Source organism: Solanum dulcamara, chromosome 11 (assembly GCF_947179165.1).
Source record: "Solanum dulcamara chromosome 11, daSolDulc1.2, whole genome shotgun sequence".
Classification (NCBI taxonomy): Eukaryota; Viridiplantae; Streptophyta; class Magnoliopsida; order Solanales; family Solanaceae; genus Solanum; species Solanum dulcamara.
In genome coordinates, this window is record NC_077247.1 from 6,863,529 (window position 1) to 6,875,825 (window position 12,297).

General features: G+C 37.0%; 1 protein-coding gene across 1 annotated transcript; it reads left to right on the forward strand.

Annotated features, from left to right (window-relative positions):
* The first annotated feature begins 599 nt into the window (after positions 1 to 599).
* On the forward strand, positions 600 to 1,240 carry LOC129872408 (uncharacterized). Its single transcript, XM_055947402.1, has 2 exons — positions 600 to 615; positions 723 to 1,240. The coding sequence occupies exons 1-2, from the start codon at positions 600 to 602 to the stop codon at positions 1,238 to 1,240; spliced, it is 534 nt and encodes a 177-aa protein (XP_055803377.1).
* Positions 1,241 to 12,297: the final 11,057 nt, after the last annotated feature.

Below are 12,297 nucleotides of genomic sequence, written 5' to 3' on the forward strand. Positions count from 1 at the left end.
CCTCATATGTTTATTCTGGTGGGATGGTATGAAAAGAGATGTTGCAAAGTTCGTGGCCCAATGTCCAAACTGTCAACAGGTCAAGATTGAACACCAGAAACCAGGTGGATTATTGCAGGAGATGGAAATTCCAATATGGAAGTTGTAGATGATTAATATAGATTTTATTACAGGTTTACCTCGCACTCCACAGAAGTATGATTCGATATGGATTGTTGTTGATAGGTTGACTAAGTCAGCCTATTTCCTTCTGGTTCGGATCACATATTCAGTTGAGGATTATGCCAGGTTATATATAAAGGAGATAGTAAAGCTCCACAGAGTTCCTGTATCCATTATCACTAATAGAGGTGCCCAATTTACAGCAAATTTCTGGAGATCTTTTCAGGCAGGATTGGGGACCCAGGTGAGCCTTAGTACAGCATTCCATCCACAGTCTAACGGTCAAGCCGAGTACACTATTTAAACGCTGGAAGATATGCTGCGGGCCTGTGTTATTGATTTCAGGGGTAGCTGGGATGATCATCTACCACTTGTTGAATTTGCTTACAATAACAGCTATCACTCTAGTATTCAGATGGCACCGTATGAGGTACTATATGGCAGAAAATGCAGGTCACCTATAGGCTGGTTCGATGTGGGTGAAACTAAGTTTATTGGCCCAGATCTGATTTAGCAGGCAGTTGATAAAGTGAAGCTTATTTAGGAATGATTATTAGCAGCTCAAAGTCGACAGAAAGCATATGCTGATAATCGGTGTCGACCTTTAGAGTTCCAAGTAGATGACTGGGTATTCTTGAAGGTGTTACCTATGAAGGGCGTCATGAGATTCGGCAGAAAAGGGAAGCTTAGTCCGAGATACATCAGGCCTTATCAGATTGTCCGTAAATTAGGCAAGGTTGCCTATGAATTGGATCTACCAGCTGATTTAGACGCAGTACATCCGGTGTTCCACGTGTCTATGCTTCGTAAATTCATTGGCGATCCTTCCAGAGTATTTCCCGTACAGGACATTCAGGTGACCAAAGAGCTATCTTGTGAGGAACAGCCGGTGGCTATTTTAGATCATCAGGTAAGGAGATTACGCACCAAAGATGTGGCATCTGTCAAAGTATTATGGCACAATAATCACCGAGAAGAAATGACGTGGGAGGCTGAGGAAGAAATAAAGAAGAAGTATCCTCAGTTGTTTTCTGCACCCACAGGTAACCTAAGTTCATTATTTACCTATATTGGTTAGTTAGTAAAGTATGTGAAATAGTTGTATTCACAAACCTCATGGGATCAGTTTAACATTCGGGGACGAATGTTGAAAAGGGGGGAAGAATATTATGATCTGTATTTTTAACATTAGAACATTTTGGGAATAACGGTAACAAGTCTAGGGAAAGACTGTATTTAATTTTATTGGATACAAAAATTTTATGACTAAATTAGGATGTGGAAATATTGGAAAAGTTAAAGGGTAAAATTGGAATTTCACATGTGGAAATACCATAAAAGGTTAAGGACAAAATTGGAATTTCATATGTGAAAATACTATAAAAGGCTAAGGGCAAAATTGGAATTTCTCATGAGGAACTTTAAATCATAAATTTCCGAGAATTCTCTACACAATTTGAGAAAGGAGAAGAGCAAAGGAAAGAAGAGAAATCAAAGAGAGAAAATCGGCTATGGAGGGAGTAATTTTACTCCTTGAAATTTCATCCCAAAAATTATAATTTCCTAGTATTTCCACTATATCAAGGGTCCTTCATAACATGGTAAACTTATTTTGGAAGATAGAAGGCTTGTTTGGTTGATTTGGAGCTTTGGTTAAGTGAAGAAGTTAGAAGGAAAAGGTAAGAATTAATCCAATTTCTTTGTGTTATGAAGTTTGTTGATGTTGTAGTAAGTAGGGGTGTGTAGAATTTAAGGAAATATGAAAGTTTGTATGGTAATATGGTGCCATGTATACATGTTCTTATATGAGTAAGATTTACTCAATTTTTGTGTAGTATTTTTGTGTAGTATTTTTGGTGTAGTATTTGAATAGTAGTATGATAAATATTTAATGTTGAAAATAGAAGTTGGATGAAATTAATTGAAGTTGGAAATATGGGTTTGGTGATGAGATGGAAAAAATTAAGGTTGTATAGCTTGTTAATTATTGTTGTGATTCTTGGAACATAAGGGAAGCTTAAATGGTTTAAGTTGGTATTAAAATGGATTGTAGGAAATTATGTATTTTTAGTATGATTTTATAATATTATGGAAGTAAAGTTGTTCAAGTATGGATTGTTGTTGTTGATTATGAAGTTGAAAGAAGGAAATGAATTTGATTATGAAGCTGAAAGAAGAAAATCAATTGTAATATTTTTATTGTATTTATGAAATTTTTGAGTGAAATTTGGAATTGATGAAAATTGGATAACTTACTTGGAATATTTTTCACCTATGTTGGAATGAGTTGAAATTAATTATGGACATAAAATATTCATATTTACTTGGAAATGCAAAGTTTGGTTGAAAGTTGTTGCACTAGTTGGAAAGAAACCAATTTATGTTATAGTGTGTTTAAATTAATTATTGATGGTATTGGTGTTGTTGTTGGCTTGGTTGTTGATATTGTGGCCGAGTTGTAATCTCGGGGTGGTCATATATATAAGGGAGATGCTGCCGAAATTTTTGTAGACAAGTATTGGAAAAATTGAATTCTTAAAGTCTTATGAATAGTAATTGGTAAATGTGACCAATTATAGATTTTGGTGGAAACGGAAATTGAAGTTGGACAACCGTAAAAAGCCGATAAGGTATGTAAAACTTTACCTTTTCTTATCTTGGCATGTCCTAGATGTAATAGGTGTGGATACGAGCCTCGGGGATCGCTCCATTCTTCGGAATCGACGCTCAAAATTACCCCTTTTCTATTCAATATAATTGAATTAGGTATTTATGAATATTTTGGAAAAATTGTCTAAACTTCTAGAATTTGCACAAATGAAATCCGACTACCTTGAAACTCTTATAAATAACGTTATGAAGTTTAATGCACGTAAATTGTATACGCCACCTCATTCGACCGAGGTGGGCCCCACTATTATGAATTTTTCTTTGTTATTCCATTTGGCTTATGTTAGGTAGTATTTGAGAGAAATTCTTTGCTACTCTTCCGAATATTATATGACTAATTATTCCGTTAAGTTCCATAATATATTTTGAAATATAAAGACGATTCCAGAAAACTATTTTGACATAGACTATCGTGAGGTTGGAAAGATTTGCGCTATTATTATTATTATTCAAGTTCTTTTTATAGATGATTTATTATCAAAATCATGCTATCAAGTCTGTATAAGTATTTTAAATTTTAAATTGCATTTAGTTTCTCACTACTCTACTCGTGTATACTGTAACCACTCTTCCACTGAGCCTGGGCCAGAATATATTTTTGTGTGTATTTCTCTGCATTATTCGACGTGTCCCAACATGAGGGGGCAGGTATGACATGTACATGGGGGTGTATGTTATGCCACGGAGTTATGTTGTGCCATGTACACCTATGTTTGGGATATGATATGATCCGATATGATATGATCTGATATGATTTGATATGGCCATCTGATATGATATGATTTGTTACGGAGATATTTCCTACTCTGGTGTTATGCTGTGCCGTGGCGCCGACGATGGGAGGGAGACCACATTTTGTTCACTGAGTCCCATAATGGGGCCAGATATGACATAAGTTTTTGCATATATGATTTGAGATTATGATAAGCATATTGAAATACTGAACATTTATTTTGTATTCTGTACATACTATTCAAATTATGATTTTATCTAGTACAGTTCATGCTTTACATATTTGGTATATTTTTTGTACTGACCCCCTTTCTTCGGGGGCTGCGTTACATGCCCGCAGGTACTGAAGTTTGATTTGCTGATCCACCGGTTTAGGATATCTACTGTGTTATTGACAGTGCTCCCTTGTTTGGAGCTTGTATTTTGGTACTGACTTTATCTCTGTATATTTGGATATGTTGGTCAGGGGTACGACGGGGCCTTCTCACGTCTTATGACTATGCTATCATCTGTAGAGGTCTGTAGACAGAGTTATGTTGTGGGTTTTGTATATATGGTTTGGGTTTTGTGTGTTTTGTGACGGTCTATCAACCCTCGTGCCTATATCTACTTTTATGATATATTTAGCAATTTCTACTAATCACTACATATGTTTATTCGGTTAAAAAGGCTAATTTGGGATTAGGGTACGTTTGGGTGCCCAACTCGGGCACCAGTCGCGGCCTACGGGGTTGGGTCGTGACATACCATGTAGAAAAAAGGAACAATGAATAGTTTTGGGGTGTGAAATTTGCTAAAAAATGATAGTTTAAATGTGTTTTTGATCATTCACTCCTACAAAATTATATATTACAAACTCGGCATACACATATGACGCACGTGAAATATATATATAATGAAGAAGAAACAAAGAAAATTCAAAAAACAAAAAATTATAGAGAAGAAAAACGATATTTATTTTGGTTTAAAAAGACTATTTTATTAATATTTAATATGCATCGATATAAGAGAGTGATACTATAATACTAGTACTATTACAAAAGCCACCGTTAATATTTTCCAATGTGCAAGATAAGAACACTTTCCTCTTGTTGTTAGTGGAGTTTGGGAAGAAGAAGGCACGAGAAGAAAATAAAGAATGTAGGTGGGGTCGTGGGTTAAGAGATTTTGGAGAAAAAAGAAGTAAAAGTGATGTGCCAGATACGAATTTGCCTATTTTTTTTTTAAGTAGGAGGCATTTGAGAATACACAGTTAAGCTGGTTGTGTGAATATAAAAAAGTGTTAAAATGACATAATAAAGACTATGGGTGTTTAATATATATAAAGTTTACTTGATGTGTATAAATAATAAGTCGTGTCACATTTAAAGAGTCGCCGATTGATTTGGCCTTTACATTATATATAATATTTTTTTTAATCCAAATATTTATAGATTTCTATTTAAGTTTATTAATATTATAAGTTGAATAATGCTTTTATGAATTTACCAAAAATCTAATAATATATTTTATTATTGTTATTCTAGCATTGCACGCATTCAATATGCATATATGTATGTGCATGCCTGTGTGTATTTAGTATACACTTCTGTCTAATTCTCTTTTGTCTTTAAAGACAAATCAAATTTGATTGTTATAATATATATATATATATATATATATATATATATATTAAAATGTACTTCACTTGAGACGAAATCATCTTTTTATCATTTTCCTTCAATTAATATATAATTATTTTAAATATTGATTATAATAAATACAATACAAAATTAAATAAATAAAATTTTCTTATCATGATTAAATTCCTACAGGAAAATCATTTTTCAACTAAAATAGACTTGATACAAAAAGAATAGTCAAAAAAATCTAAAATAATATGAAAAAAGTGTTAAAACTTCCCAAAAAATAGGCAAAACAAATTCCAAAAGAAATTTTTAAAAACGTCTAAGGAACCAAAACAGGTCAAAAAAATAATAATGTACATATGACTAGAAACCTAAACTTAATGATGAAATCTTCCATATTAATATAATATAATAATCTATCTATCTACTATATAAAAAATATGAAAATTCTTAGAAATATTGCTAGAATTTTTTGACTGACTCTACAATAGATAAAATTATTTTTTACTATTTTCTTTCCATTATTATTTTATTATCCTTATTATATTTAACATTACTGACTATAATATAAATATTTATTGCTTTTGTCCGTATCGTAAGTATATGGGGATACTTTATATATATATAGAGAGAGAATTTCTTAAGAATTTGTTATAAAATATACTTCTTTTATAAATTATTTTTGTATTACCTGGTTTGAAATATGTTTATAAATTTATTATGTAGTTGTTATTCTCACTTATATAATATTAGCTTATTTTATTCATCTAGTTTCATTATCGAGCGTCGTTAACTCATATACCCAATAAGTATTTATTTTATCTTTATTTTTTCACCTAAAAAATAAAGTTTATTATAGGAAAAATTTACGTAATTAAAAAAAATATGTTTTTATAGATGTAAAAATAATTACAAAGATTGATAATGTAAGAGTAAAAATATATTTTAAAAAGTCAATTACATTTGAGGAGATATGTAAATATATATGTTATTGTTTGCTTCCACTTATCTATTCTGTTTATCTTAGTATTACCTATTCTCGTTTAGTTCTGCCCTTAAGCCCAGAACTTTTTGTTTAGGGTTAAGGATTGGCTTACCTATTGGTGGGTTATAGTAGGTGTCATTATGACTCGAGAAATCAGGTCGTGACAAGTTGGCATCAGAGTATCAGGTTCACCAGTCTCACTTGTACAAAGCTAATATCTAGTAAAGTACTGCGGAGATGTTTGTGACTATCTTTGGGATGCTTTAGTGCAGCGTGTTTCTTATTGATTTCTTGAAATCTCATTTGTTTTACTCTTTCATAGAATGGCTAGCACGCAGGCACGACGACCAAGGGTGATGCACTATGGCTTGCAGACAAAGCTCCACTAGGGGCAGAGACCGACCTAGAGGTCATGTGATGGCTGCAGCACCAGCCCTTTACACAAATGAGGTTCCTGAGCCTAAGGAGGAGCCACAGACAGCTTACGTACCTCCATAGGAGGTTGGGCCGAGACAAGCCCAGCCACAACCCGCGCCATCTGCCGGACCAGAGATCCAGGTATACTCACCTAGATCTTGATAGCTATCGGTGAGATGGGATAAGTACCAGCTCAATCTCAAGCCCGTACACCATAGGGTAAGCCTACAGCAGTAGCCCTAGAGGTCCATCCACTACCTGCTCATATGGGCGCACAACCGATTATAGATGACGGGGTCATGCCACTGTGAGAGCAAAAGAAGCTCGGGGTATTCTAGAGGCTTTCACCACCTGTGTTCACTAGAGAGACTACGGAGGACACCCATAAGTTTTTAACTAACTGCGCAGCTTCAATACTTAGTCCTCGTTGAGTCAAGAGGAGCTGACTTCACAACACATTAGTTCCACTGGCCAACCAGACATTGGTGGTGCTCTTACTTGGAGTCTAGGCCAGCTAGGTCACTTTTCGTATCTTGGGATGAGTTTTCGGGGGCTTTCTTTGCTCAATATATTCCATAGGGCGTTAGGGATAGGCCTCATGACCAGTTCTTCAAATTAAAGCAGGGATCCATGATCCTTACAAAGTATGAGGTGAGTATCCATGAGTTGTCCCTCTATGCCACCAGGATTCTACCTAGGGAGAAGGAAAGAGTTTTTTGTTTTGTACGTGGGTTGAGGTATAGATTGAGAGTTGATATGGAGCAACTGGCTTCAGCAGGTCATTCATTTTTTGATATTATTTACCATGCCTGGTCTATGGAGTCCATTCACCGTGAGGTCTAATGGGGCAACAACAAGAGGTCCAAATAGGATGATAGTTACAGTGGGCCCTATTTTAGGTCCAGAGACTCCTATGATAGGTCCTGCCAGATGTTTCAGCAGGGTAAGTCTAGATGGACTATTCAGGATGCATTACCTATTTTTAAAGGCAGTCAGTGTTAATAGGGTGGTCAAAGCATAGACTAGAGCTCGAGGAGATCAGACTCGCTCTCTTTCTACCATGGCTGGTTTATTTTGAGTCATTCAGCTTCAGGGTGTTATGACTGCGGGTCACTTGATGATTGGTCTCGAGAATTCCCCCAGCAAGGGTGATGGGCGATTGTGCTAGCTCCTCCATCAACTATACCAGTGACAATAGTGTATCCTGCAGTTAGAGGCAAAGCTCAGAATCAAGATTGTCGGAGTGGCCGATAGGATGATAAAAGTGGAGCACAGGGAAGCAAGTCAGGAGGCAGGTCAGATGCACCAAGCAGAGGTTCGTAGGGCCATTTCTATCAAGCCTTATTGAGAGTGGAGACTGAGGCATCCGACGATGTTATTCATACTACGCTCTTATTATGCCATCATCTTGCTTTAATTTTATTTGATCCTAGATCCACCTTCTCGTATGTATCTGTTAATGTTTTTCCTTGATTGAGTATAAGGTAAGAGTCCTTGGCAGAGCCGATTTATGTTTAGACCATGGTGGGTGAGTCTTTCATAGAGGATCAGGTGTTGCGGTCATACTTAGTGATTATTCAGGGTTATGCTATTAGAGTTGACTTTATTTTGCTTGATATGCCATATTTTGATGTGAATGTTGGCATGGATTGGTTATCCCCTTACCTCATGGTCTTGAAATTTATGCCAAGACCTTTACCTTAGCTATGCTTGATATTCCTCTGGTTTTGTGGCAGGGTGCCTACAGTCCCACATCAATATGGATTATCTCTTTTATGTGGGCTCGGCGGTTGGTATCTTCGAGATGTCTAGCGTACTTAGTCTATGTGTGTGATATTAGTAGAGTTATCCCTTTAGTGTACTCATTTCCTGTGGTTAGAGATTTTGTGGATGTGTTTCCTATGGACCTACCTGGCCTTCCTAAGAGTGTGATATTTTGCCATAGAGTTGGAGCCAAGCACCCAACTTATTACTATTCCACCTTATTGGATGGCACCTACAGATCTTAAAGAGCTTAGTGTTCAGCTTGATGACCTCTTGGGTAAGGGGTTCGTCCATCCAAATGTGTCACCATGTGGTGCTCATGTTTTATTTGTTAAAAATAAGGACGGGACTATAAGAATATGCATTGACTATAAGTAGTTGAATAAGGTGACAATGTAGAATCATTACCCTATTCCTCGTATTGATGACCTCTTTGATTAACTTCAGGGTTCCACAATGCTTTCTATGATAGATTTGAGATACAGTTACCTTCAACTGAGGATTAGGGCAGCGAACATCCCTAAAAGTGCATTTAGGACTCGTTATGGCCACTATGAGTTCCTTGTGATGTATTTTGGGTTGACTAATGTCCCTGATGCCTTCATGGACTTGATGACTCGAGTGTTCAGTACATACCATGATTCTTTCTTCATTGTCTTTATTGAGGACATATTGGTATACTCACGGAGTTGGAGTGAGCATGAGCAACATTTGAAGATAGTGATCTAGACCTTGAGATATCAATAGCTTTATGCTAAGTTCTTAAAGTACAAGTTTTGGCTTGAGTCTATAGCATTCTTAAGGCACGTGGTGTCTAAGGAGGGTATTATGGTTGATCCGGCGAAGATTGAGGCTATTCGTGAATGGGACAGTACTACTTATGCTACTGAGGTTCACAGTTTCATCGCATTAGCGAGTTGCTATAGATTCTTTATTGGCGGATTTTCTACTATTACAGCCCCATTGACTAGGTTTACTTGTCAGAATATTCCGTTTGTGTAGTTGGAGGAGTGTGAGAGGAGCTTTCTAAGGCTTAAGGAGTTGCTTACCACCACTCCTATATTGACTCTTCAAGTTAATGGTGAGGGCTTCATGATATATTGTGATGCATCTGGCATTGGTTTTGGGCATATATTGATGCAACAGGGCTGGGTTATTGCTTATGCGTCGAGGCAGCTTAAGTTGCATGAGCATAATTGCCCCACCCATCACTTAGAGTTGGGAGCGGTAGTTTCACACTTAAGATCTGGAGGCACTAACTATATGGAGTTCATTGAGAGATCTACACTAATCACATGAGCCTTCAGTACATTATAAGTTATAGGGACCTTAATTCGAGGCAGCATCGGTAGATCGACTCCTAAAGAACTACGACCTCTCTATTCTCTACCATCTAGGCAAGGCGAATGTAGTAGCGACACATTGAGATAAAAGGCAGTGAATATGGGTAGTCCATCCTTTCTTTTTGTTTCAGAGCGATCGTTGGCTTTGGATATCAAGTCCTTAGCTAATCAGAAGATTCAGCTTGATATCTTAGATTGTAGATTGGTATTAGCCTATGTGAGGGTTCGGTCATCTTTCATAGATTAGATTCTTGGTCGTCAATTTGAGGTCGAGTCTTTGGTGGCACTCAGATTAGACCAAACTTGGAGTTTCAGAGCTAACCGCACTAACAATATTTTTATCTGAGCGCGTTTACTCAAAATGTTGACCAAAGTCAAATTTGGCCAAAACTTTAAAGTTAAAATGACAACTCGCACAAACTCAAAATGAAGACTCCAAAACCCAAACCAACCTTCCTCCTAGACCAAAATGGACTTTTTAGAGCTAATGGAACCATTGAAATTCTAATACAACACCCGTGTCCTGACCCAATTTCTTAGGCCATGATGGCACCTACTAACACCCACCCTCAGGTAAGCCTAACCCTTAAACCTTAGCCCGGAACCAAAAGCAATAAGCTATCAAGAGGAGGATATAAGAAGAAAGTAAGTAATAATGAGTAGAAAAAGGACGATTGAAACAAATATAGGAAACCACCCCAAGACTCACTGACATCAGTTAGTAATCGAGCATATAAATCATGACATAAGTACAAGGCTTTTACAAATACAATAAAAGTACAAACAATCTCAAAAGCAAGTAAAGACTAGTCCTAATCTGGTATGGATGGAAATCAGCAACTCGCCAGTAGCTCACCAAATCTTCGAGTTAGAAGCTTCTCTGCACCAGTCAAAATCAGCAACGATGACCCGTACTATGATCTACAGGGGGAAGAAATGTCGTATGAGTACTAAACGAATGATACTCAATAGGCATAGGCCAACTGAGATCCACAGACAAAGTAAGTATATTGAACATATAATCAGGTTAATACTGCACAACTAACTAATAAGGAATTACCACAGTAATGACAGATAGATAAGTCAATAAGACTAGAAATATAGATGAATAAATAGAGTCAAAGAATGACCAAAAACGCAATCCAACAACCTATTAATGGGAATAAGGCATCATAGGAATCTACTAATAAAAATACAGTGCTAACTGAAAACTCTAACCACATAATCACCGAGGAATTATTTAGACTGAACCTAGTAAGAATTACTAACCATAAGCCAACTCAATTTCCACGAAAACCATCTATCAATACAACCAAAGGTACCAACTACAAGTAGAACAAGAGAAAAGAGAAAGTATAATCAAATAATACCCGATCGGACGCTCATAACCTAGAAGGTATACAAAATGACAAACATAACCCCAACCCCCATAAAATCGGAGGACTACACCATACAAGTATACTGGTGATAGGCAATGCTAATGAATGAAAGCTTTTAGTAAAATCCAGTGACATCATCGATGGCTCTCAAAGATCAACAACCAAAAGTGTATAGACCCATCGCGTCCCCCAATCTGCCAGGTGAGACCCATGTCACTTGCTCATCCAATTTAGTGGTGCACAGGCCATAGGGGCCTATAGGGGATGCGGAAAGTTCGTATACACTGCCTGGGCCCAAATAGGTCTTACATAGACAAATAGAATCTCTGTAGTGGTACCGGAGAGTGAAAAACCAAGACGATGTAGAAAGGGCATCATCGCGCCAAACATCAGTAAACCAGTAATCTCAACTGTGAGCACCATGAAAAGGGACTGCCCACTCAACCTATAAACTCCCAGGGGCATTGCCCAGCTAGCAAGAGTAAACTCGTGGACATCGGTGGGCTAAGAAAGGGCATCGACATTCCGAATAGGCAAGTAAAACTTAGCGCATCCCAGATGCCTAAAAAGTTTCCAAAACCAGTGATCAATTATCCAGGTGGAACGACTCCCATTAAAACCAGTTTAAAAGTAGAAAAAAATTGAGAAATCCTTCTCAAAACAGTAGTTTAAAACCAATGAAATATCGGGATCGTACCACAAAATGAGTGAATATGCTCAAACAATGCCATCACCAGCATCCAAACAAGATACATACAACCATAAAGAAATACTAGGTCCTAGCACATAACAAGTCAAGGGACTAACCTAGGATCCAATCACTCCTGGAAGAAGGCCTCGGTCCCAACAATAGATAATAGATAAGATGGCATCATAAGCCTACCGCTAAATAAAAGCAAAACAATCGAGGCATATCTTCAAATCATAAAGGGGACAAATATCTCTAGGTATGACGCCTTACCCAAAATAAGCCACCTCAGCTCCCAACCAACACCGCTAAGCCAAACCCATGGCTACGAATCTTATCCATAATAAACCCTACCAAAAGATACACCTAGCAAAGAGGGAAAAACTATATGAGAAGGCGCCTAAGACTCAAACCTAGCCTAAGGCCATCAATATCGATCTTAAATACGATAATAAATGCTAAGTCACCAACACAACCAAAGCTTACAACCTAGTCTAAGGATTTCACGGGACTATTCTAGCCTAAGACT